The following is a 27,679-nucleotide window of genomic DNA, read 5'->3' on the forward strand; positions in this document are numbered from 1 at the left end:
CACTAGATTAGTCTCTTCTCCTAGTGTGGCTACCGAGTAAGGGGGACACTGCAGCTAAGTGCAGCTTTTGACACAGTGTCCCATGGCCGTCTTGTGGAACGGTTATGGAGTTCACAATGTCTGCTATAAAGCCCCAAGTGGTTGGCATCTTTCCTGGAAAACCGAACTTTCCAGGTCCTTCCGAAGCCTTTCTGCTACAAGGCGGTTCCTGTGCCTCAGGGAGTTCTACAAGGCTCCTCACTTAGCCCTACCCTTTTTAATTTGTATTTCTGGTCAGGCATCATTGTGCCACATGGCTTTGAAATAATATTCTATGCCGACGACACTCAGTTGATCGTCACCTTGTCCCCTAACTCTGCTGCTGCCGTGGCTTTGAGGGTCCACTTGTCTGAGGTATCCCACTGGATGGACCTTAACTGCCTGAAGTTAAACACAGGTAAGATGGGAGTCCTGATCCTTGGCGAACAGCCCTAGATCTGGTCCTCAGCCTGGTGTCCAGAATACCTGGGTCCCTTTCCTCAGCCGAAACCCGAGGTTAAAAACGTTGGTGTTTGGTTTGACGATAAACTCACTTTTGAGAGTCAAATCACAGCCTTAGCAGGCAAGTGTTTTGGCATTACTAGATCTCTCACATTTTATCTATCTCCCACCATTCTCAGGCCACAAAACTGTGATCCAGGCTTTAGTGGTCTCTCGGGTGGACTATTGTAACGTCTTATACCTGGGAGCCTCTCAGGCTAGGATCAAGAGACTCCAGCGAGCACAGAATTCGGCGGCTTGCCTGTTGCTTAAACTCCCCAAGTGTGAATCTATAAGTAGGGCACTTCAGAAACTGCTGCACTGGCTCCCGGTGGAAAAGCACCTTTCTTTTAAGGCCCTTTGCTACTGTTATAGGATCCTTCAGAAGACTGTGCCAACGTATCTAGATTCTCTTCTCACTCCATACTCTCCTAGAAGGTGCCTCACGTCCTCCGAGGCACTACTTTTGCAAGTGCTCAGAATCAAGCAAGCTTGCGATGGTGGTAGATCTTTTTGCTCTCTTGCTTATAAACTCCGGAATTCCCTTCTGCTGCGGGTGAGGCAATCACCGTCAGAGCCTCAGTTTCGCAAAACCTCAAGACTTGGCTTTTTTAGGCGCCTTCTCCCGTTTGTCTCCTCAGCTTGTTTCCAACTGCTCATCGATGGGAAAATCTTCACAGGAGTAGCTAGGCGCGCTATAAAACCTGTATTATTATTATTATTATTTGCTAACTGATTTCCTGTCTTGGACATCTGTCAGGCTGTGACATGGGTGTTTGTGCACGTTTACCTGTCCGGTCTGTTGTGAGCGGCACTTTGCCCATTTGACCTCCAGGACTTTCTGGTCTAAATCTGTTAGCAGATCCTCCTCCGGGGAGGTATTTATTGAGTATCTGTTCTAAGGTAAGGAATCTGTAGCTAGAAGTCTCTATTAAATGAAAAAGTTACTTACCTTCGGAAACGCCTTATCTGGTAGAGATTCTATCTAGCCGCAAATTCCTTACCAATCCTCCCAGCTCTGCGAACAGATTTCTCTGCATAGGTGACCTTTGTAGGTCCTAAGTGTCGGCACACTGGTCTATCAGTATTCTGTTGTGCCTCTGTGCATCTGGCGTGGAAATGTCATAGAAAGAAACTGATGTCAGCACACTGGGGTGGCGCCTATATAGACACCGCACACGTCACTTCCAGCTCTGATGCAGAGCCGAGCGACTCCACCTACCAGCTTGCTGTGATACTGCTCAAGATTTTCCAGATCCTTTCTTATGGCTGGGGAATATTCTGAGGTAAGGAATCTGTGGCTATATAGTCTCTACGAGATACAGTGTTACTGGAGGTGAATAACTTGTTCTTTTGGTCTAGTTGTTGGCTAATTGTATGTATTGCTTTTAGCATCCTTCACCTTGTTAATGTCGAATTTTTTTGCTTTCACAATAGGATATTCGGTCTGCTCTCTTAATAACAGCTTTCACCTCTCTTATGTGGAAGGATGGCTTAACCTGTTACAGAAGTTCTACTCATCTCTGTTGGCCTCTTCTCCAGCATGTAAGTGATGCATTAATGTGATGCAATATGTATGAAGGATGGCACCACTACAAGACAACTCAAATGGCAAGGCTGAATTCCATTAGTCCAGCAAACCATAAAACTTTTTTGTATTTTCATGTTTTCTAAAGGCAACACTCTGTCCTTTCTCTCAATATGCCTCTGAGTATATCCCTACAAAAGGAGCTGTATGCAAGCCAAATGCAGAGTGGTGCCTCCGGTGTGCCGTACATGATCTGTAATTTCACAAATTTCTATTTTATCTTTTGCAGTGATTTAAATCGTATTGTTTTGTTTACTTTGTACCAATGTCACTGAGTGTTGATTACCGTAAAATATTCCACAACCGTCAGACAGGATCCATAGATTCATGAGCTGTACCTATGTACACCACTAAAAGGCGCTGACAATTCCGCATCGATCTCGTCCGCGCTGGATATCTCGTGAACGGTGCCTATATGCACACCACCCTGGCACTCTATCAGTTCCTTTCTTTACCCGCCAACAGTTGCAGATCTGCGGAACTAATAATGGTCATTTTTTGACCTACTTTTTTTCTCAACTTTATCGAGCTACTTCTTGTCTGTTTCCAGTGTGCTAGGGATATGTCCTGTTTGAAACTAACATGTTTCATACCTTGTGGGAAATGACTCGGACTAATATCTCTGACTGATCTCCACTTCATCTGCCTGGGGTCTGGCCATGACTCCTAGGCCTACTCAAACTGTCTCTTAATGCACCCAAAGGCAATTTAGGGGAGGGCGATGAAGCTCCTTGCAGGGTCGATAGTCTCGGGGTCGGTCCCTCTCCCAAGTATTGTCTCGTCAAATGGCCAATCAGGAGCCGATTCCCAAAGCCATTCCCTTGACGTTACTTTATCAAAGTCCAAATGTTCATCAGGTAAGTAAATAAAAGTGGTTGTTGAAGAGCCACTCAACTTCTCTGTACCCTTTTTAATCTCCAAAAGGGGCACCAGAATGTCACCACTCCTCTAGATCCTGCTTTAACACACCTCCTGCAGATCAGACACTGGATCAGTCTTCGTGCATCCCGGACGCTGGAGGGACTCCTACCCAAACAAACAGTTTTACCAAGCAATGTTCCTCATCTTCGGGCAAACATCTTCCTTTGGATCACCTTCAGGCCCCAAAGAGTCGTTACTTTTGGCAGGCCCTCTCCCATGCTGGTTAGACCCTCTGGATCCATCCCCAAGCCCCCTGCCGGATCCATGACCTTTGCCAGGGTTCAATCCCTTGATACCACTGCTGGTGTCGCCCGATCATTCTTTCTGACTCCAAGACAACACTGCATAGAATGTCTCCAGTGGCAGGGCTTTAGGCTCCAAAGTGGCTGTTTAATGCCCTGCCTGGGTGTAGTCCACAGGCTTTTCGGGGGATGTCCAATCAAGCCTTATGGACATGCACTTTGATGGCTCGCACCTGTTTGGATGTAGCACTGGAGTGATTTAAGGACAGTATGGGCACAGCTTGCTCCGTAGGATTGGCTGCTGCCCCTTGCTAGCAGCATTCCTCCTTTTGTCCCTCACATGGCCTTGGTAGGGGATTTTAGTCTCGCCAATACCAAACATATCCACACGTCCCCGCAGTTTTCCCAGATTTTTTTGGCGGAGGTAGATGCTCTTACAGGCACCATTATGCCCAGTCCTCCACCACTTGCTGCCGCCCATCAAACCTCTTTAGTGCGCCCTTACCGGTGCACAGCCATCCGGTAGGAGGCAGGATACGGCACATTCTACCAATACAGGAAAGCGGTCAGCCAAGCATGTTAAAGATTGTGCGGCGTGGTTATGCACTTACATTCCTCAAGACCCCATCACCAATGCCACCTTCTGTACAATGATTGTCAAAGGATCCTCTGTCCTTGTTACACCAGGAAGTACAGGTTCTTATGGATAAAGGAGCCATCAAGGGGGTTCCATAACCAGAAGCAGGTGGTGACTGTTACTTCAGCTACTTTCTAGTGCTGGATGGAAGTCTCTGCCCTATTCTAGATCTTTGCCCACTCAACGCCTTTCCAAAAAAGAACAGGTTCAAGATTCCCTCCCTTGCCCATGTCCTGTCTGCCCTGGAGACTGGATTCTGGCAAATGACCTGCAGGATGCTTAATTTCTTATCACCGTCTTGCAGGCCCACAGGCGTTAAGTTACAGTTCATGGTGGGCTCCGAGGACTTTCAGTTTGCTGTGCTCCCTTTTGGCCTCACCAGCACCGCTTGGGTGTTCTCGAACGTGCTAGCAGTAGTTGCTGTTCAGCTTCGAAGGTTGGGAATCCCAGTCTTTACCTACCTCGAAAATTGGCTGTTGAAGGTGGGCTCGCCTCATGCAGTCATCACCCACCTGCAGACTATGGTGAACCTTCTTATTTTGTTGGGGTTCACTATCAATATGCCAAAGTCAGATCTGACTCTTCCCAAACCGTCCCTGTCATCGGGGAATTCTGGACACTGTACAGTTTCTCTTTTACCCTCTGGCGCAGAGAGTCCCGGATAGTCGGGCAATAATATCAATGTTTCAACCTCAACCCTGGATTTCAGTGAGACTGGCTCAGAAGCTACTGGGTCTGATGGTCTCTTGCATCCTGCTGGTGAAACATCAGGTAGCACATGTAGGCTCTGCATTGGGATCTAAAGTCCCAGGTTGCGCAATGTCAAGAGAATCTCCTATCTGGGGCAGATTTCAGAAGAGACAGCAAGACATCTGCAATGGTGGCTATTTAACCACGATCTGGTCAGTGGCAGACCCCTCTCCCTTCCTATCGTTGATGCTGGTGACCAATGCACCACTTCTGGAGTAGGGTTGCCAACTGGGAGAGGTGGAGATCAGAGGGCTCTGGTCTCTGGTAGAAACCTACCTCCACATCAACTTGTTGGAGTTGTGGGCCATCCACTTGGTGTTGAAAGCCTTCCTGCCATACATCAAAGGGAGGCTGGTTCAGATTTTCACCAACAACACCGCCATCTGGTACGACAACAAGCAAGGCAGGGTTAGTCATGGATCCTGTGCCAGGAGGCCTTGTGACTCGTGCCTCTGGAAATGTCTGGAACGTCGTGACATCTTCCTGGTCATACAATACTTGGCGGAATCTCAAAAAGCCGGACAGACAAATACAGCCATTGACTCCTCGCAGATCACGAATGGCGTTTACACCCAGACGTGGTGCTAGGTCTCTTCCAAGAATGGTGAGATTCTGGGCTTGATTTATTAGCTATTGCAGATAATAAACAGTCTGAGCACTTTTGTAAGTTGAATCTTCCAAAGCAGCTCTCGCTAGAATATGCATTCCACTTTAAGTAGAACTTGGGATTATTTTATGCCTTTCTACTGATACCACACCTGCCCCGTGTCCTCCAGAAGATCAGGATGGGCCGGGCCCAAATCTTTCTAGTGGCTCCGGACTGGGCACGGAGACATTGGTATCCAGAACGTTAGGGCCTGAGCATCCATCCTCCGATCAGCCTGCCCCTTCTGGAGGATCTCCTGTTGCCAAAATAACTATAAAGGACAGGGAAGGTATCTTCCTCAGGGGAAAGTTGGAGTTTCTCAAGTGCAAGGAACAACAAAAGAAGTACGACATGGAGGCCCGAGAATGAGGTTGTTCTGCTGCGTCCATGCAGTCTCCTCAAAAAAACTTCAGAGGAGGGAGATCTAGGCAGAAGAAGAGACACAGGAGTGGTTGCCTTGGTTTTCATTTTAGACCTTATCCGTTTACCAGACTGACTTTGGAGACTGGGGCAGCCATTACATATTAGCCTTTTAAAAAGTTTATGGAGTCCTAATAATTGTCCAGAGCCTAACATCAGTTGCAGTGGATGCATGGATCAGGGTTGAAACAGACTTCACTGTTGATTCATTTGTCACCTAGGCACTCCATTAGGCGGTTGACTTAATGACACTAAGTCAAGATGTTCAATATCAAGGCAGTCCACTAAGAATCCGCCAACACCATATGCTTCCACTTGCAGATGTGCGTCACTTAGATTGAAGTTAAACACAGGTCGTCACTGTCGGTGCAGGACATTTTATTGCCATTGTAACCACTGGCCTTACATTCACTTCCTGCTGTGCTCCATCTTTGGTTTTACTTGTCATGTTCCAGTGGTGGTTCTTGGAGACATAGGTCTATCTTTCCATTCTTCTACACCACCTCCTCCAAAGAATTCAAGAAAGAGATCTATTACACTATTTGACTCAAATAGCACTACAGACCTTTCGGAATGAAATTAGTCATCCACCACTCATACCCTCATTTCACGAGTTAACAATGTAACAGTTTCGTTGACACCCTGGTTAGAGGAGCCACAAAGAGCAATATTTCTCCTGAGACTCAACAAGCGTCCATTTTTGTTAACATGGAACTCCTGCACCCTAGATTTCCCACACACCAATGTTGCCTTTGGTGTCTGGTTTTGATGAAACCTCTCCTCCTGCTTAGGGCCTCTATCTTTTCCCTATCTTGAAAGAAGCCTTCCCTCTTGCGGAAGGCCTTGGTGGTTTTCCTCTTTAGCCGGTGGTTTTCCTCTCTAGCCTAGTGCCATACTATGCTACCTTTGCTGACAGAGTAAAGAGCATTCTGATAGTGATTTACAACGGGCCAATTGTGCCTCATGTCAGATCATACTTCCTTATTTTCCATTCCATGTTGTGAACTGCATCTCTTGTGTTTGAGGTCCATGTTTTATGACCGTTCACTCTTTTTTTTTCTTTGCTCTCTGTGCTATTTCATCGTTCATTCCCTCACTATGGGCTGAAACGTGCAGCTAATGTACATTTCTGGTAGCTGTTTCTTCCCACCTATTTTCCAAATCCCCAAGGCACCAGACTGGATCCAGAAAACGTCTCTCCTAGCAATATCTACTCCATATCACTGCACATATAAACCTATCAGTCACCCCTATGGCAGGCCTTATCAATCCTGAAGGCAGGGTGCTGGGTTTTATGTGAGAGGGTGCACCTGCATGAGCAGAGCCCTTCTGCAGCCTTCGGAACCTCTATTCCGGGGTTGTTTGTGATGCAGCCAACCATATACTCTTAAGTGCATTATAACCTCGTGGTAAATCCTAACTTTAAAACGGCTGCATGGAAACATGTCGTGTTTGGTGTCAAACACCTTGGAATCATACCTCCACACTGGTGTGGAAGGTATGATTCAACCCTCCCAGAGGGAGAAATATGACAAGGCCGGTACACCCTGTACCAACTTTCTCCACCCTGGCATCACAAGATGGATGCTGCCAGCCACTGACACGAGTCTGCCCTCCTGCTGCCGGACGAAACTCCGGCAGGGGACGGTTGGACAATAGGTTTCCTGTCACAGGGAGGTGTAACTACCTCCGAGACAGGCTTTAGTGTATTGGGCTGGGTGTGTGCACTCCAAGAGTGCTTTGATGTCTGCACCTGGAACACATTTGGTGTCCCTGTGCATAGTCCAGCTCAAACTGGTTGCAGGAGCCATTTGCTCCTGCTCTGGCGCCAAACTGGACAAAGGACATGGGTGTAGCCACTCCTCTGTCCTGACCCTCCCATAGGTCGGGCCCCAGAGTTTGTCCCACCCCTTCCTTGGGTATAAAGTAGGAACCCCTGGCTACAAGACTTTAGATTTACCTGGACGAGACTCTGCTACAGAAGCCAAGTACTTAGACTATCTACACTTCGTTGGATGACTGAAGAATCTCCCTTGGAGTAAAGGAGTTACTCCCCTGCAAGGCAGGCACCTGAAATGCATCTGACCGGTTTGCATTCGCCCATCTCCTGAAGGAGGTCGGTTCCCGTGGTCTCTGAGGTTGATCTGTACTCTCAGCAATACTGAGATCCACATCCCTCGTGGAGACTGTGCAACCCGAACCCCTGGGCACTGTGTACTGTAGTGAAGACAGGGTTTTATGTGCACACATTGCTATGTTAGCATAAGCGCTTTAGATGTTAAACGCCATCTTGCCACTTTGCTGCTTTTGCACACTACACTATAGGTAGCTGTTATTACAAGTAAAACTGCTTGCTTGCTTTTTATTCACATGAGAACGGTCTTTTGTTCACATCTCTAGACGTGCACCGAAACCTTAGTCTGAACACTGTGTGCAGAAACCGTCAAAGTCAAATAACAATGTATGCTGTTGAATTCAGGTTGATCGGCCCACGCTCTAGACACAACAAGCACACAGCTGCAAATATCTGAAACTCGGGTGCCTTTAATATTGCATTTGCATGCATGATTCAGACACTTGGAGAAAACCTTTCCAGACACAGAGAGCAGAGCTGATCCTGTGATGTGATTCACCTAAGCTGATCTTTGAGGTATGGGGTTCCCGATTCAAACCTAGAGACCTTCTATTAGTTTATAAAAAAACTAGCTTACTAGCCAGGGGAAGGTGGTTCACAAGGGATTATAAGACCTGTTTCCACTATCATTTTGATATGATTTCTCCCTTCATTTTCTATGGAATTGTAATAATGCTGATGGTTTTATTTCTAATCATTTGTCTGCTTATGTTAGCCAAAGTACTGCACCTTAGAGCACGTAGTTAAAAATAAAAATTTAAACTTTTCCGTGTCTCTGATTACTCTTGTTGTGGACTGATATGAGAATAATAACGAAAAGGTGTTTCTGATTCCCACCATTCCTGAGAGTACTCTAAGTCGCTTGTTCTGGGATGTCTAATCATTGGTAGCTTCGAAATGATATGGAGAACGAATGAGACACTGATGCTAGTCATTTAGTGGTTCTGGGTACTGAGGTGAGTTTTTTGGTACACCACAATTCACTGAGGTCCTGGTTTCCTGTGCATAGTTCTGTGCATGAGCAGAATCCCTGCAACTTTACATTTGCAGCAGCATATGCTTTTTAGCGACCCTTGAGGCTGTGCTTTGGGCTACTTGTAGTCCTGACCCCGAGCAGTGTTTCCACTGAAGATTACCAGCCTGCACTCCACGAGTGTTCCGTGGGCTGGTATTTCGTGATTCTTCTCGAGGCCCCTTTGTGATCCCTGGTCCGTCGACCTATGGGTCCCTGTGAAGGTATCCTTAACTTTCAGTGGGCTTTCCTGGTTGCTCCCGATGTGCCCTGACTCCCATAGCTTGGGGAGTACCTGGGACCTTTCTGGTCCTCACGAAGCATCTTTTCTCTGACCGCGTGAGTTGCAGTTGCCAAGGCTTGTTGGTGTTCAATCCAGACTCTGACCCCCCCCCCCCCCCCCCCCCCCCCCCCTCCCCCTCCGTGCACTCGACATCCTTCGTGGGACAGTTCACCTGCGGACTTTGGTCATCGTCGACGTCTCCTGGTCCCCGTGGCTGCAGACTCTAGCTTCACCTCTTCTCACCTGAAACAACTGACATCGGTGGGCATTTGCCTATCGTGCCCCTGGTCACTGTGAAGTGACCCAGACTCTGTCTCCTCTGTTTTGAGGTTCTTCTAATTTCCAATCCAGGCTTGGATCACACCGGACACTTCTCATCTTCCCGGCAGAAGCACCACTTCTCATCACGCAATTGAAATCAACAAGCGTTTCCGAAACCACTTGACCCCTATGCACCCAGCTCTCCTGGGATAGGTAACACGGGTACCTCAGTACTCTCAATGGTGCTGGCCTTAGAACCTTCTATGTTCCAAAGGGTTTGCTTGAAGTCCTCTCCTAAGTGTCCTTAATCTTTAAAATTCCAACCGCGACTTTCCCATTGAGTTGTACGGAGATCGCAGCTGTGTTCTCACACTGCATCCAGCCTCCGTGGGTCCCCTGTGTCACCACCTTGGGTGGTTCCTTGGGGTCCCAGCGATTCTACGTGGTCTAGGCACTGTCTGGTCAAGTTGTGGTTGTTATACCACTTTATTAGTATATGGTTCGGTCTCCCCCTGGAGCCCGCTGTGTATTGTGCTATTTACTATCGTTCTAGTACTGTAATATTGTGTGCCTTGTTCTCTAATCACATAAAGAGGTTAGTATAGATTGTTTAGTAATTAAATAGATATATTTTATATATACCTTGTGTGGTTCTCCTTTCATTTGGTCATTCAGGAGGTTATTATCTGGTAAACCATTCTGCTTTACATTCCTTCGAGACTTAGCCTGAAGGCTGCTCTCCATAGCTACCACTAGGATAGCTTTCAATAAAGGTTGTCTTTAACCTAATCATCAATAAGGGTCGTTTGGACTGGTGCCAGGTGCCCACTATAACTAGTGGACAGCATATACCAGGCCAACTTCTCACACTGGTCTCCATCTTGGTGGCCGTCCGGGCTATGCCCTCCTCCCGTCCCTATTTAATGCCACACTAGATTTCATGGATCAGGCAAATGCAGTCACATCAGCGGCTTTCCATGCGCTGAGGTCGCTAAAAACAAAGTCTTTCATTCATTCCAGCACTATTGCGTAAACTTACCGTCACTGCCTTAGTGATGGCAAAGATTGACTACTGCACTGGTCTATCTCTTAATGCAAATCAATCTGTTACAAAGACTTTGCAGATACTGCAGATTGCAGCAACCAGGCTTCTGTTCAGGATTCCTAAGCATCATTCTATCTCTAGGTATCTGAGCGAGCTACATTGGTTTCCTGTCAGACAGAGGATTGTTTTCAAAGCACTTTGCATCACGTACAAGGCACTGTATGGCCAAGGACCAGTCTTTCTGAGAAAATGTTTTACCTGGAATAGGCCAGGCAGGGCACTCCATTCAGTAACGGCCAATTTGGTGACTAGATTCCAACGTATGTCCTGGGAAGCAGGAGCTTTGTGATTAGAGCGTCTAAAGCTTGGAATGCACTCCCTCTTCAGGTAAAAACTATGCCAAACCGGTTAGCCTTCAGAAAGGCTTTGAAAACTTAGCTGTTCTCAACCTAATTTCAGATCGTAAGGAAGGAATAAATGTGGTCAGTTTCATCTCAGATCACACGTATGGAATAAATTTGCAGCAGCTTTTAGCTAGCGCCACGATGCCCTATGGGTAATTGAGCGCTTTATAAAAAATATCATAATACTAATGCATGCAAATTGCATAGTTGCAAGAGGGGGGGTCGCAAAATGACCTGCCTAATGATTATTAATTACTTAGGTCACATTTCACAACCCCTTGTGAATGTCGATGAATGGAGGGATGGTGGCTTGCAATGAACAACAGATTACTATCCATTCATTTGACATATGCTGCTTTGAAAAGAATTGTTTGCAGTTTGGGTTCACATTGGTGGAGCATGCAGTGGTCCGTTGCCAGTTTCCGCTGAGGCTATCTGACATGATTCCCAAAGAGGAAGCTGTCCTATAAGAACAACACCTTTCTCTTTGCAAATGAGCTTCTTTGATAGGTGGTTATTTTTCAGTGGTTTGGAAACTCAATCAAGGTCACAAACCTTTAATACATTCCTGTATTACTCGTGAAGATTTGCTCCTCTCTTACATGATTCCGAAAAGGTCCCAAATCCCCGTTTATGAGTCATACTTTTCTGACTTGTATAAAGGGTTTTATTAGAAATTGTTTTGTGGTTACACAGCCTGAATCAAAGGCTTTGTGGCTGCAAAATACTTTACATGAGACCCCAAATTCCTCAGTAAGTTTTGGCAGTGGCTAGGTTGGGGGTTAACCCCTGCTGACAGTGTCACACAAAGATGTCCTTATCGGAATTACATCTACATGTGGTATTGGGGATCCAACCTCGACCCCTAAGTCTGCTAACTGTTTCTTGTCCATGCATCCGATGGCCATTAGGTAGCTGGAAGCATGTTATACTTGGCCTAGCCAGCAAGGACACAATGTTGTACATGCCAGTGCCTTCAGAACCCACAAAACCTAATGCTACCAAAGTCCATCTGCATAAAATGCAGCCAACTCTTCACGTTAGCCAAAGCCAAGCAGTAAACGAGCTACATCAATGATGCTACAAACAGAAGCAGAACACTCTTTTAATCTCAATCAAATGCTGCCTAATCACCCCCTCCTTCTCAGTGGCTTGACCATGATAGCCCCCCTATCCGTGGACAAGTGCAATTCCATCAACCACTTTTTCAGTGAAAAAATATCAAAGATCCAAAACTTAATCGGCAATACCAAACCTTTCTTCATTAGCTCCCACTCTTCCATGTTACATCCCACAGTGGTCATCCTTCATACCCCATTTTTTCAAATAGATCACCGACATCTGCAACTCTCATAAAGCCCCCATCTCCGAAGATGATTTCTTACCCTCATTTGTTATCAAACTCCCTCTCTGTAGAACCTCTTTCACCCCTACTCACCATAGTCAATGACTCTCTCACCGAGGGCATCTTCCCTGAATCTCTTATTGCAGTTTAGGTACTCCCACTGGTTAAGAAGCGCACACTAGGCCAGTCGACCTTGTCAACTAATGGTCCAGCTGATCTGAAAGAAACAGTTAGTTATAGATTCCTTACCGTAGAATATTCCCCAGGTGTCAGACTGGATCTGGAAAGTTTTTCATCAGCAGTACCCCTACGTGTCGGAAGGTGGCGTCGGTCGACTCCACGTCCATCGTTGGCGTCATGGTCGCCGGGATGACATTGCGGTAGCTACATAGACGCCGCCCTTGTGCGCTGACGTCAGTTCTTTCTTTTTCCGAGCCAGCAAGCGCAGATCCGGAGAGAGCGGTACCCCCAGTGACTTTTTGACCGACTTTTTTGCAACTTTTGCCGACTTAGTTTTTGAGTCTCAACCGACTCCTGGTGCATGAGGGACGCCCGGCTTCAAGGCATGCGGTTCCTGTACCCAACTGATGTTGGTGAAGGAACCGCACCGCGTGTGCCTCTGCTGCCTGGAGCGCTACCATGACCCCAAGTTGTGCTCCGACTGCTGAACCATGGCCCCGTGGTCTTTGCGGGAGCGGTCCAGAAAGCTCCTCGAGGCCCGGCAGTCAGCTCCGCGTCGGTCAAGGTCCAGGTCGCGTGGGAGGTCGAGGGACCGATCACGGAGTCATCATCACTCCTCTTCAAGTCTTCGCACTCGGGTCAGGTAAGTCGAAGCACAAGAAGAAGTCGAAGAAGCATCATCGCTCTTCGAATTCCTCTCGTCCATTCGGCCGACGCGACGAAGGGTGTGGGTGGTGCCCCTCCCGCGGCTATGCGTGCAGAGCCTTCAGGGTCGACTTCGGCCTTCCCTCTCTTCTCTGGACTGGGAGCGACCCCTGCCCAGCTTAGTCAATTTTACGAATCGATGCCCTCCATCTTTGGGCAGCCCGACTCTGCCGGCGCACCATCGGGCCCCGCAGATTCGGCTGGGGGCCTAGGCCTCCGACGCCGGTGGCTTCGGCCTCGCCACCGCAGTGTCTCCTTGGATCCAGGCCTGGATCCGGATCGGCACCACGTCCGCAGCCGACGCTGGCTGGACCCCGGCTCCCACCCTGATGTAGACACGGAGCCAGACCGGCGTTGACCGACAAAAACAGTAACGGGGACAGAGGACATCCCTGCCTGGTGCCTTTTCTTACTTTAATGGGGGCTGTCTTATTTGGGACCCTTTTTTACCCTCACTAGTGGGTCGTTATCCAGCAGTCGGACCATCTTGATAAAGTCTTCCCCGAGCCCATAGAGTGGCAGCACCGCAAACAGGAAGTTCCACCTCAGGGTATCGAATACCTTTTGCGGGTTTAAGATCAGACATCCTGTATGGGGCCACTGCCACGGTGCATATTCAGCGACTCTGAAGAAACGGCGAAGGTTGAGAGAGGTACTGCGTGTCGGGACGGACCCATTTTGGTGGTCGTGCAAGAATGATCGGTCCAAGGGGGCTAGCCGTACCGCCAGCAATTTCGCCAGTATTTTATAATCGGTGTTTAAAAGGGCTAGAGGCCTATAAGAGCCTAGGTCCATAGAATCTCGGTCCGGCTTCAGCAGTGAAACCAATCACGCTTCATTGAGCGAGGGTGGGAGGGAGGAGTTATCTGCGGCGGTGAGACAGCTTGGAGACGTGGTGTCACTATTGCTGCATATGCCTTATAGAATTCGGATGGTAACCTGTCCTGGCCCAGGGGGTTTCCAGTTGCTAATGCCGATATAGCATCTCTGATTTCTTCTGGGTCAATCGGGGTGCCCAGTGCCTTGCATTGCTCCAGTGTGATAGTCGGCAGTTGGATCGCTGAGAGGAACCTGTGTAGTGTGGCGCGATCAAGCACGGCTGTGTCTTTATGCAGTGTTTGGTCATCTCCTCGTGGATCTCGTGCTGGGTGTACTTGCGGGGCGTATGGCATGTATGGGGTGTCTGGGTTCCTGGTCTGCACCTGAAGCTAATTTCCATTTCCGCGTGGGTTGCCTTTGCCAAGGCTTGTTGACTCCATTCGGGACGTCGACTCCGCCAGCAGCAAGATCCTTCGTGGGACAGCTCGTACCCTGGTTCTGGTCGTCCTCGACGCCTCCTGGTCCACGCAGCTGCAAAGACAAGCTTCAAGACATCACCTGTGTTCTGCATGACATCGCCTGGTTCCTTCCTGGTTCCACACGGTCACTGGCTAGTGACCCAGACTTTGTCCCCTCTGCTTGCAGGTGTTCTCCCTTCAAGATCCATCCTTGGATCCACCGGACATCTTCCTCCTGGCCGCCTGCCAGCATCTGTTCTTCAGGCATCCATAGGATCCAGCGACGACACCCGACACATCTTCACACCTATGCACCCGTCTCCTGTGGGTGAGGTAACGCGAGTACTCCGGTGCTCCAGTGGATTTTGACTATCCAAGTGTCTAAGTCTTTAGTTGCTTCCTCCTAGTTACTTCGGAAGTGTCCTTATTCTTCCTATTTCTAACTGTTACATTCCCATTGACTTTAATGTAACCCGCGTGTGTGTTTCCACACTGCACACGCTTCCCGTGGGCCTCCCACTTCCTAACTATTGGTAGGGTAGTGTAGCCCCAGCGATGCCCTAGGCCTACTCCCTGTTCGTGACGTGGTACTTATACCACTTTCTTAGTATATGGTTTGTGTGGCCCCTGGGCCTAACTGTATTTTCCGGTGTAACTTAACGTATGCTACTTAAATTGTTTGTACTTAGACCTCTGAACTCATAAAAAGTGCTGAGGGTATATGTTAGAATAAATACATTCTAATTTTATATATACCTGGTGTGGTGTCCTTTCATTTGGTATTCAAGGGATTATAATGGTATAACAGCTGGCTTCACATGCCATACAGAGTTTAGCCTAAGACTGCTCTTGTCCATGCTACCACTAGGATAGCTGGTCTATAAGGTTGACTTCACAACCAATCACCATAAGGGATGTTTGGACTGATACAAGGTGTACACTAGAACTAGTGACATCATAAATCGGGCCAACTTCTCACAGCCGCCATGCTTGATTGCGGGATGGCATCTTCCCGGAGAATATTCAGGAACGCCTTGTTGACCTGCCTTTTGATGGGGTTCATTTGTTTAATACCCACGCTGACTCAGCGGTTCAGCGCCTCTTTTCGGGCTTTCGCGCCCCCCCCCCACCAACCATAGGCCTGTACTTGGGAGGTCTCAGGTCATCTTATCCTGGGGTGGTTGCCCCTCCTTTCTATTCGCACCTTTCATTCAGCGTCCACAAGTTGGACTGTGCATTTTTGGGCTGACAATAAGCCGACTGTGGCAGTGTTCCACAGGTTGTTCCTGTCTTGTCCTCTGACTGTGGTTTACCCTACGAGATATTCCCCTGTTTTTTCTTAGGGGCGTGATATACCCCAGGTGGGGTACCTGTATGCTATTGTTTAGCTCTGCTCCGCGCCAGGTGGGCCTGGAGGTCCCGTTGGGCTACCCCCGTCTCGTGGTGTCCTTATCTTACCGTTTGGGTGTTTTTCCGTGTCGTGCGTATTGGCACTGCCTCCCACATACCACAGGTCTTGCCCTGCTTGCGCCTGGTGTGTGTGTCTCGTACTCCTTCTAGAGGTTTTTTCCTTGTAACTAACTTTTTTGCAGTGTGTTTCATCACGCTTCTTCTAAGGCTGCCACCCTGCCACCGGTGCATTAGACGGGTTCCTGCTAAAGCGCTCGCAGCTGTGTTGGTCTCGTGGCTCATCCTTTCTATGTATACCTGCATATTACTACCCACTGGGTACCCCTTTTATACGCCTCTGCCTATCTGGCGAGGTCTGGTCCTATATCCCTGTTTTTCGGGGAGCAGTTGGGTGCCTTGTACTCAGGTATGCCGTCATTCTGTATCTCCGAACTATAGAATTCTCCGCTGATGTAATAACAAACTTTGAATCCATTATCGAGAACTTAAAGCAATTTTTTCGAAACAAATTGCAACAAGTCGTACCAGTAACGAATAAAAACAAAAATAAAACCTCAAATTCTGCAACTGCAAAAAGACTAAACAAACTTATCAGAGCACAATATGTGGACCGCTCAATTACAAGACAGGCAGAAATTAACAAACTGAAAAATCAACTCAAGCGAGAAAAGTGTCGCTTAAAAAGAATAACACAGGACAAAAACTGGGTCGATCTACAACTTGCGGCAAAACAGCGCAACCAACGATCATATTGGTCATTAATCGCAAAGGAAACCGGAACAAAAAAGGCCCTGCACCCCATTCCAGTTCCACCACAAGATTGGGAAACCTACCTGACAGCTTTGTACAGAGCAAACACGAACAATGAAGAGGCTGTAAACACCGGGAATAACAGCGAAGGAAACAACGTTCAGATCGGAACCGCCTCCCCGTTCTCAATAGAAATGCACATCCGAAAGGCGAGATCCACAGGAGCCTCCGGCCCAGACCAAATTCCAATCAAGGTCCTACAGGCAGATCCTAAGGGTTGGAGTAAGATGCTCTCTCCCCTTTTTAACTTCATCTTTAAAACAGGATCAGTGCCAAAATCCTGGAAGGGGAGTATCATAATACCGATCTTCAAAAAAGGGTCAAGACATCAGGCTGGCAACTATCGCCAAATAGCATTACTAGATGCTACGGGGAAAATCTTCGCCGCTGAAGTGTTGGACCAACTTAAAAATTGGGCATTTTCTCAGGATCTAATCCCCTTATATCAGGCCGGCTTCAGGCCTAACCATTCGGTTATCGATAATATCGCGATACTACAAACAATCCTCGACAAATACGTTGTAGGAAAATCCCAACCGGTATATGCAGCATTCATCGATTTTTCAACCGCATTCGATCGAGTAGACAGACCATCACTCTGGAAAAAACTGAGGAAGTTAAGAATCCCTGAACAATTATTACAAATTATAATTACACTGCATTCGCACACGTGGTGTCAAGTGCAAATGGGGAGTGAAAAGGGCCTGACCAACATAATTCCAACAGCAAACGGTCTTAAGCAGGGGTGTCTTCTAGCCCCCTTGTTATTCTCACTATATCTCAGTGATTTGCCTCAGCACTTGCAACAAACGCCAAGTCTGCCTCCAAAGATCGCAGCCCATAATATAAACGCCCTCTTATATGCAGACGATATTGTAATGTTAGATCTTACACCCTTCGGCCTGCAAAGACTTCTAGACACTCTGAACAAATATAGTCAGGAAAACTTCCTAATTCCGAATCTCACCAAGACAAAAATAGTCTCCTTCTCAGGAAGAAAAAGAAGCACCAAATTCTGTTGGAGACTCGGCGCTGGAACAATAGAAGAGACAGAGGAATATACATACCTGGGCAGGATTTTCACTAAGACACTAAAAAACAATTTACAGGTTAATAACCTGACTAGGAAATCTGAGGTGCACGCCGGAGCCCTTCAAAGACTATACGCGGCTTCAGGCAACAGACATTTTTCATCCCTTCTCAAAGTATATAGTACAAAGATACCTCCAGTTTTATCATTTGCTTTGGAATATATTCCAATAAAACAGTGGCCATTCCTGGACCAAAAAGAAGGGAAGATACTGAGGAAAATGCTGAAGGTATCACACTCCACCCCGGTGCAAGCCCTTCGCCTCGAATTCTCTATCACGAGCTCCTACTCAAGAGCTATTGCAAACGTCATCAGGTGGGCATATAATTTGCTGCACGCAAAGGCTGGAACTCTCCGTTCACTACTTAAAATCGAGACCTTTGACTGTGACGCTCCGAAACAAGTATTCTTCAGCAATATGTCCACTGCATTTAAACTAGCTGAGATCAATGTTAACCTGTTGCTCACGTGGACTCCGTCACAACTGAAACTCTTTTTAAAATGTTTCACCCCCAGACTCAGTTATGACCTTGATTTTTCACACTGTGCGAAATTGACTCTGTATAAAAGTTTCACGGAAACAATCGCACCTAAGCAAGTACAACAATACATATACTTCAATCTCTCGCACGGAGCAAGGAGATCAATTATCCTATTAAGGCTCGGCATTTTACCAGTGCTAACCACAACATCAAGATGGCACCCAAATGGATCTTCATTATGTAACTTCTGCCACGGAGGGGAGCAGGATGTAGAACATCTTTTATTCATATGCCCTAACCCAAAAGTAGTGGCAGCTAGGACAAAACATCTGTATCCTATATACATTAACTGCCGTATCACCACCGTAAAGGATTTGATCACAGTATGCAAATTTCCTCCTAATGAACTAGTTTGTTATAACTTTTATAAATTTTTAAAACCTTTTTTAGCTTTGTATTAATATGAAATTCTAAAAGTATATGTAACTGAATTTTATCGTATAAAATTTGTGGTCCTCAGTAGAGTACCAAAACAAATAAAATAAACTTGAACTTGAACTTGAACTGTATAGCGGGTGCCTTGTACTCTGGTTTGCCGTCGCTCTGCATGGCGGCGTTTTCCTTTGCACGTTTTATAGTACACATCTGAAAGAAAGACGTTAGTTAGATTCCTCATCTTAGAATTTCCCCAGGCGTCAGGTTGGATCCGGAAAGATTTTTCGTCAGCAATATCCTTGCGTGACGCTAGGCGTCGTCTGCGGCTCCGCGTCTGTCATTGGCGTCGTGCGCCGGGATGACGTCGTCGGAGTACTTAGATGCCGCCCTCGCACGCTGACGTAAGTTCTTCTTTTTTCCACGCCAGACAGCGCCGATACGGGAAGAGCATACCCTTTAGTCATTTTTTGACTAATCTTTTTCACTCTTTTGGTCTCTGTCGAATCGACTCTGGCGCCGGTATGATGCCTGGTTTCAAGCCCTGTGACTCCTGTAACCGACTGATGTCCGTTACGGACCACCACCGCCGGTGCCTTTACTGCCTTGGGGCCGACCACAATTCCGCGTCATGCCTCGACTGCCGGGCTCTGACTTAGGCTAGGCGGGAGCGGTCCCGCAAGCTCTTGAAGTACCGGCAGTCGTCTCTGCACCATTCACGGGCCCGGTCGAGGAGGAGGTCAAGGGACCGGTCGCGGAGCCGCAGTTATCACCACCACTCCTCTGGTTCCAAGTCTTCGGGTAAGTCGAAACATAGTAAGAAGTCGAAGAGGCGACATCGCTCTTCGAACTCCCCTCGCCGGTCACGCTACTCGGCTGAGGGTTCGGGTGGTACCGATGGAGCCGCAGGAGTCGCTTTCGTCCCCATGGAGAAGTGTGGCTCAATGGTTAGAGCGGCAGACCCTGATGCAGAGGTCTGGCCCGGGACCAGGGTTCAATTCCCCGCCTCGGTGGGTCTTGGGCTCAAAATTACACGGACCTGATAATTCTCGCCTCGGTGCCTATTCCAATCATGGAGTCCCACTCTGCAACTCTGGGCAATAGCTTGCTTAATCTCCACAACGGCCCCCACAACGCTAAAGGATGCCTGGCCTCCACCTTGGGGGTGCCCAGGAGTGGACGCCTCACAGGGAAAGCCAGGATGGGTTCCACAGCTGTATTCGTACAAGCGCCTTGAGACCCTTGCGGGTGAGTAGTGCGCTATACAAGTATCAATTTACATTTACCCGCCGGTCCCTGGAACCAACGTGACTCCTGCGGAGGTCAGTGCCTTCCTCTCGGCCATGAGGGTCCTGGCTCCGCCGTCGATGCGCCATCGGGCCCCGCGGGCTCGACTGGGGGGGCCTAATGAGCCGGCGGATCTGGCGCCGTCGCCGACTTCGGTCCCGACGCCGCAGGTCCCCGTGGGATCCAGGCCTGGATCTGTCGGCGCCAGTCGACCTCACGACCCCTCCGCAGGCGCCGACTCCGGTACCACCTCCGGCACCGCCTTCGGACGACGCCGTTCTCCGGCGTCGGAGCGGCGCCGCCCGGCGCTGCGTCCGACACCGATGGGTGGCAATTTCATCTTTCGCCCGGCTCCGATCATTCCACCTGCTTACCAGGAATCGAATGACGGGGACGACTGGGAGGGGTCTGAGGACCCTCTGGCCCAACAGGGCCAGTTATCACAGGACTGGGGAGATGAGCTGGGGGATGCCAGTGGCCTTGACACCTCCCCTGACACTGGCTTCATCTCTCCTCCAACAGTGGCTACAGAGGAAGGTGCTGCATTTTCTGTGGTGCTGCGCAAGGCGGCCAAAGCCCTTGGGCTGGAGCTGCCTGCTGTGGCCGTGACGACAAACCTCCTCACAGAAGTGCTTCAACCATCAGCAAGCTCCTCGGAGCCTCTGCTGCAGTTCAGTGAGGCACTCAGTGACGTTCTGAAGGGCACCTGGTCCACGCCCTCCACAGTTCCTCCTGTGGACCGAAACGTGGCCCGGCGCCACCGCCCTGCACCGGGCGACCCCAGTTTTCTGTCCCAACACCCCACGCCCGAGAGCCTGGTTATCCAGGCCTCTACCTCCCAGACCTCCTTCCCGTCCGCTCCCCTGTATAGCCAAAAGGCTAGAGCAGTTTGGGAAGAAGCTGTTCTCCTCTCTGTTTGGGGTTGCGGTCTATCAACACCGCCTGCCTTTTGGACCGTTACTCCCACTCCCTGTGGGATACGGTGGAGGACGTGCTGCCTCAGTGTCCGGAGGAGGCCCGGACCCGGCTCGCCCAGTCTCCTACCGACTGGCAGGTTGCAGCGCGGCATGCCATCAGATGTGGATTGGACACCACAGACTCGCTGGGTAGGGCGATGTCAACCACGGTGGCGCTTCGTCGCCACGCCTGGCTGCGGTCCACAAGCTTTTCTGGGGATGTCCAGAGCACCCTCATGGACATGCCCTTCGATGGCAGTCGCCTCTTTGGCGACAAAGCAGATAGTGCGTTGGAGCGCTTTAAGGACTCCAGGGCTACGGCCAAGTCCTTGGGCTTCTCGGCCCCGCACCTGCAAACTTCCGCTTTTCGCCCCTTTCGTGGCCAAGGAAGGGGAGCCCCCTCACGTCGGCCTAGCCACAGGCCGCAGAACCAACCTCCACGCGGTCGCCGATGTGGATTCCGCCGAGGTGGTACAGGGGGGCAACGTGCCGGTCCGTCCACATCTACCCCAGCAGCATCCGCCTCAAAGCCCTCCTAGTCCTTGCTTTCAAGCCCATTCCACGCCAGTGGGAGGCAGAGTTCGCCATCACCTGCTCCACTGGCGTTCCATCACGTCGGACAGGTGGGTGCTGCAAATCGTCCGAAGGGGCTACTCCCTCCCCTTTGAGGCGACCCCTCCAGCCATGCCACCGCAGAAGAAGAGAGGCTCCACCGTCTGGACCCAAAACAGGCACTGTCCTTTTATTTGGACCGCACCAAGCAGTTCCGGGTGGATGACCAACTCTTTGTTGGCTATGTGGTTGCTAAGAAGGGGCAGGCGGTGCACACGCGAACCATCTCTCGGTGGGGCATTTTGTTTATCAAAGCTTGTTACTCCTTAGCTAAAAAGGAACCTCCTGTAGGGCTGAGGGCCCATTCCACTCGGGCCACAGCGGCGACAACTGCCCTGGGCCGAGGAGTCCCCTTGCAGGACATCAGTCAGGCAGCAAAGTGGGCCTCGCTGCACACGTTTGCCAAACATTATTGCCTGGACAGCCAAGTCCGGAGAGACGGCTTCTTTGGCCGTTCTGTTCTCCAGGACTTTCTGGTTTGATCTTGGTTCGCAGACCCACCACCGGGGTTGGTATTGCTGGGGTATCTATTCTAAGGTGAGGAATCTAACTAACGTGTTTCTTTCAGATGAACAAGTTACTTACCTTCGGTAACGATATATCTGTAAGAAACATTAGTTAGTTAGATTCCTCACCGACCCACCCATCCTCCCCTTTCTGCGAACCGATATCTAGGGTTGAGGTTATCCCTTTCAGGGCCCTAGAATTTTTTGGCACCAGTGTCGGTCTATTGCATGGCTCTGCGTTCCTGGCACGGAAAGCTATGTACAAGAACTTACGTTAGCGTGCGAGGGCGGCGTCTAAGTACTCCGACGACGTCATCCCAGCACACGACGACGGACGCGGAGCTGCAGACGACGCCTAGCGACGCGCAAGGGTATTGCTGACGAAAAATCTTTCCGGATCCAGCCTGACGACTGGGGATATTCTAAGGTGAGGAATCTAAATAACTAATGTTTCTTACAGATCGTTACCGAAGGTAAGTAACTTGTTCTTTTCGCCCCTTTCGTGGCCAAGGAAGGGGCACCCCCGCACGTTCGTCCAGCCACAGGCCGCAAAACCAGCCTTAACGCGGTCGCGGATGTGGAATCCGCCGTGGCGGAGCAGGGGGACAGAGAGCCGGTCAGTCCACATCTTCTCCCGCATCTGCCTCAAAGCCTTCCTAGTCCGAGCTTTCAGGCCCATTCCACGCCAGTGGGAGGCAGAGTTCGCCATCACCTTCTCCACTGGCGTACCATCACTTCGGACAGGTGGGTGCTGCAAATCGTCCGAAGGGGCAACTCCCTCCCCTTCGAGGCGATGCCACCGCAGTACCACCGCATGTCGGGGGATCACTTGCAACTTCTGCAGAAGGAAGTTACGGCCCTCTTGGCCAAGGGGGCCATCGAGCGCGTTCCTGGCCCAGAAGTAGGACGGGGTTGTTACTCCCACTACTTTCTGGTTCCCAAGAAGGGCAAAGGGGGCCTACGACCTATCTTGGACCTCAGGAGCATCAACGCCTTCCTCCGGAAGGAGAAGTTCAAGATGCTGACTTTAGCTCAGGTTCTGGCTGCCCTAGACCCTGGAGACTGGATGGTAGCGTAGGACTTGCAGGACGTTTATTTCCACATCCCCGTCCTGCCGGCCCACTGGTGTTACCTGCAGTTCACGGTAGGCCACGAGCACTTTCAGTTTACCGTGCTCCCCTTCGGCCTCACCAGTGCCCCTCGGGTGTTCACGAAAGTGATGGCGTTGGTCGCAGCTCATCTGCGCAGATTAGGAGTTTCAGTCTAGCCCTATCTCGACGACTGGTTGGTGAAGGCGGGCTCGCCCCGAACAGTCGTCTCCTACCTCCAGACTACGGTCGACCTCCTGCATTTGCTGGGGTTCTCCATCAATGTGCCGAAGTCGCATCTGAGTCCCTCCCCGAAGCTCCTCTTCATCGGAGCGGTTCTGGACTTGGTGCAGTTTCGGGTCTATCCTCCCGGACAGGGGGTTCGGGATATTCAGGCTCTGATTTTGACCTTTCAACCTTTATCCCGAGTTTCGGTCAGGATGGTCCTACGGCTACTGGGTCTGATGGCCTCCTTCATCCTGCTGGTACATCACACCAGGTGGCGGATGCGGGCTCTGCGGTGGGACCTGAAGTTCCAGTGGGCTCAACATCAGGGCAACCTGTCCGACCACTTCCTGATCATGGAGGGCACTGCAAGACAGTTGCAGTGGTGGCTCACGGACCGCGATTGGGTCAGTGGCAGATCCCTCTCCCTACCCCAACCGGAGCACATGGTGGTGACGGATGCGTTCCTCCTGGGATGGGGGAGCCACATGGGAGAGGCGGAGATCAAAGGCCTCTTGGCTCCATATCAACCTATTGGAGCTGTGGGCGATCCAGTTTGCACTGAAGGCATTCCTTCCCTCTGTCCGGGGAAGTGTATGCAGGTGTTCACGGACAACACCACTGCCATGTGGTATTGCAACAAGCAGGGCGGTGTGGGGTCGTGGACCCTTTTTCAGGAGGCTCTGCGCCTCTGGACATGGCTGGAACATCAACACCTGGCGGGCTCTCTGAATACCAGGGCGGACGAACTCAGCCGCTGGTGCATGATGGATAACGAATGGCGTCTGAACTCGGACGTGGCGCAAGGCCTCTTTCGGCAGTGGGGAGAGCCTTGGCTAGATCTATTCACCACCAAAGAGAACGCACAATGTCCTCAGTTCTGCGCCTTGGAATTTCCATGGCGGCACTCGCTCGGAGACGCTTTTCGTCGCGAGTGGAGTTGCGGTCTGTTGTACGCCTTTCCGCCTATACCATTTCTGCCCAGAGTGTTGAAGAAGCTCAAGCACGACGGGGCCCAAGTCATCCTTGTGGCTCCGGATTAGGCACGAAGATACTGGTATCCCGAGCTACTCAGTCTGTCAATTGATCCCCCGATTCGACTGCCTCTTCAGGAGGACCTTCTGTCGCAGCAGCAGGGGACAGTCTTCCACCCAAACCTGTCAAGCCTCCACCACCATGCGTGGAGATTGAGCAGCGGCAGTTGATGCCATTTGACTTGCCTCCTGAAGTCTGTGACGTCATTCTGGCAGCCAGACGTCCCACCACTAAAACGGTATACGCCTGCAGGTGGAACAAATTTGTGGCATGGTGCACAGCAAAGGCTGTGGATCCCCCTTCCGCCCCTCTTTCTGAGGTTCTCCTCTTTCTTCTTTCCCTGGACCAGCAGGGCTCTGCTCTGGGCACCATCAATGGATATCTTTCAGCTGTTTCTGCCTTCTTAAGGCTTCCTGATCAGCCTTCTCTTTTCAAGTCCCCTGTTGTAAATAGATTCTTAAAAGGAATTACTCACATGTTTCCTCCTGTCCCCTTTGTAATGCCTTAGTGGGACTTGAATCTGTTGTTAACCTATCTTCTGTGCACTCCCTTTGAGCCACTTCATAACTGTCCTATTCGTTTTCTGACTCTCAAGACTGCTTTCCATGTTGCCATCACCTTTGCCAGAAGAGTGAGTGAGCTCCAGGCTTTCTTCTAAGCCTCCTTTCCTCTCTGTCCATCAGGACTAGGTGGTTCTGAGGACTCTCCCTTCTTTTCTTCCTAAGGTGGTTACTGCCTTTCACATCGGCCAATCTGTTACATTGCCAACCTTCTTTCCGCCTCCGCATCCCTCGAAAGATGAAGAGAGGCTCCACCGTCTGGACCCAAAATGTGCGCTTTCCTTCTATCTGGATCGTACAAAACCGTTCCGGGTGGACGACCAACTCTTCGTTGGCTACGTGGGCGCTAAGAAGGGGCGGGCAGTGCACAAGCGAACCATCTCTTGGTGGGTCATTTTGTGCATTAAGGTCTGGTATTCCTTGGCTAAGAGAGATCCTCCTGTGGGGCTCAGGGCCCATTCCACTCGGGCCACAGCGGCTACTACTGCCTATGGACGGGGAGTCCCTCTGCAGGACATTTGTCAGGCAGCAACGTGGACCTCACTGCACACGTTTGCCAGGTATTACTGCCTGGACAAGCCAAGTCCGGAGAGACGGCTTCTTCGGCCGTTCCGTTCTCCAGGACTTCCTGGTGTGATCTTGGTTCGCAGACCCACCACCGGGGTCTAATCTAAGGGAAGGAATCTGACTTGTTTCTTTCAGATGCACAAGTTACTTACCTTTGGTAACGATATATCTGTAAGCAACATTAGATAGTTAGATTCCTTACCGCCCCACCCATCCTCCCCGTTCTGCGAACCGATATCTAGGGTTAAGGTCATCCCCTTCAGGGCCCTAGTTTCATGGCACCAGTGTCAGTTTCTTGCATGGCTCTGCGTTCCTGGCGCGGAAAGCTATGTACAGAACTCACGTCAGCGCACAAGGACGGCGTCTAAGTACTCTGACGTCATCCCGGCGACCCCGACGACGGACGCGGAGTCGCAGACGACGCCTACCGACGCGCAAGGGTACTGCTGACGAAAAATCTTTCCGGATCCAGCCTGACGCCTGGGAATATTCTAAGGTAAGGAATCTAACTAACTAATGTTTCTTACAGATATATAGTTACCGAAGGTAAGTAACTTGTGCTTCCCACTCAAACTTGTTTGAAGCTCCTGAAGAACATCTACATTTGTTTGGATAAACAGATGCCATATATTGAAATACTGACCTGAGTAATGTATGAGTCTCTTAAATCTGCTACTGAATTGAAGCAGCACCACTGGTATCAGTGATGGGTACTGCTAAACAAAATCGTCCTAGATTCTTGCGCCAGAGAATGGAATTAACGAATATTCATCAGACCAAACAGTGCCAAAGTCAAGTAACTTGTTCTTATGGGACTGCACTGTGTAATAAATATGGCATATTGTTAGTGATGGGTACTAGAATGACCTGAACATTTTAGCATGGTCTCAGTCATGTTAACTTTTCTTGTTACAGGTGATATCTGAACCACTTGTTCCAGATGCTGTGACCTATTTCTTCACCATGGTACTGAACGGTTTACGAGAACACACAAATCATGCTGTGTACATTGATGCACTTGTTCAGCTTGGATTCCAGATCTACGAATCTCTGGTAAGTTGTCTGTGTTTCTGTAAGACAAAGTGAAACCATACAGTGAAGATGTTGTAGGTAACTTAAATGCCATTGACATAACGTTTTTTTATTTTTGAAGGCCTTGGTTGGTTATGGATTTATTTAAAAAATGTGTTTTATACTACATTAACATGCCAACTTTAGCCACTGAAAATTGATTGCTTAACAGGTGAGCAGATTGCACCTAGTATTACTGGTGCTTGATCCCTTGGCAGTGAAGTTTTTTTTAAATATGTGTTTGGCTAGAAGATGATATCTGTGCCTCACTTTCTGTCACCATTTAGCCCAAAAACCCTTCAGGTTCTTTGAAAGCTTTCCCAGATGGACCTTCCCCAATGAGGGTGATGTTAGTCTACGGATTCACTGTTGCAAAGCCCTCAGCCTGAAACCAATTGGTAGTTTTAGAAGCTCACTGGTGACCTCAAAGAGTGGATGCATAACTGTGGGAGGCCCGTGGGGGTGTTTGGCGCAGAGGGTGAACCAGAATGCTAAACATAGCCACAAACTTACTCATGTGGCTCCTAGGTGCACCATAGTATAGACCACTGACACCCTGAAAATCCCCATTATGGCATGCCGAAACTCTGGAGGAGGCAGTGGCTCTGCTGGCAGAGGAGCCTCAGTGGAATGGTGTCTACTAGCTCTGGATCAAAAAACGACTCCAGTCAAAGTAGAGAATGTTGAGGCGTCCCTTTTACTCTTTTTGTTTTTGTTTTTCTCTTTAAACGACTTGGAGGTTAGAGAAGAGCACGACTTTGAGCCCGACTGCGACTAGTATCAAGCCAGACACTTGTCATGTGCATGCAATAATGAGCTTGGCCTCCCATTCCTTGATTACCTTGGTATACATGAGGCACATTTCTCAGACGACTCCGAGATTTGCTTCGGCTACAGGTTCCACTGACAGACCTCCTGTACGTCGTAGATAAACATCTGTCCTTGACTGGAGCAGCAAAGCTCAAATCCTAATTTGTTCAAGTGATATCCCTAAAGGAACTGCACTAAAGCAAAGCATAGTTTTTGATAGAATTTCAACAGACGGGAGACCTGCAAGTAGAAATATCAATCAGAAGACAAACATAATTACCTTCATTAACAATCTGTTTGTTGGATACTGTCCTAAAGGATGGTCAGTCTCCTGAAAATTAATACGTTTCCAACTTAGTCCACTGCACA

At 49.4% G+C, this 27,679-nt stretch overlaps 1 protein-coding gene across 1 annotated transcript in view; it reads left to right on the plus strand.

Annotated features, from left to right (window-relative positions):
• The window catches only part of LOC146816480 (exportin-5-like), a 1,728,456-nt gene that overhangs the window by 1,597,260 nt on the left and 103,517 nt on the right, over positions 1-27,679 (plus strand). Inside the window, exons 29-30 of the mRNA XM_085610324.1 lie at positions 1,957-2,064; positions 26,345-26,482. Of these exons, the coding sequence (XP_085466450.1) occupies positions 1,957-2,064; positions 26,345-26,482 (246 nt within the window). The remainder of the gene's footprint in view (positions 1-1,956; positions 2,065-26,344; positions 26,483-27,679) is intronic.

This window comes from Triturus cristatus, chromosome 6, assembly GCF_964204655.1.
Source record: "Triturus cristatus chromosome 6, aTriCri1.1, whole genome shotgun sequence".
Lineage (NCBI taxonomy): Eukaryota > Metazoa > Chordata > Amphibia > Caudata > Salamandridae > Triturus > Triturus cristatus.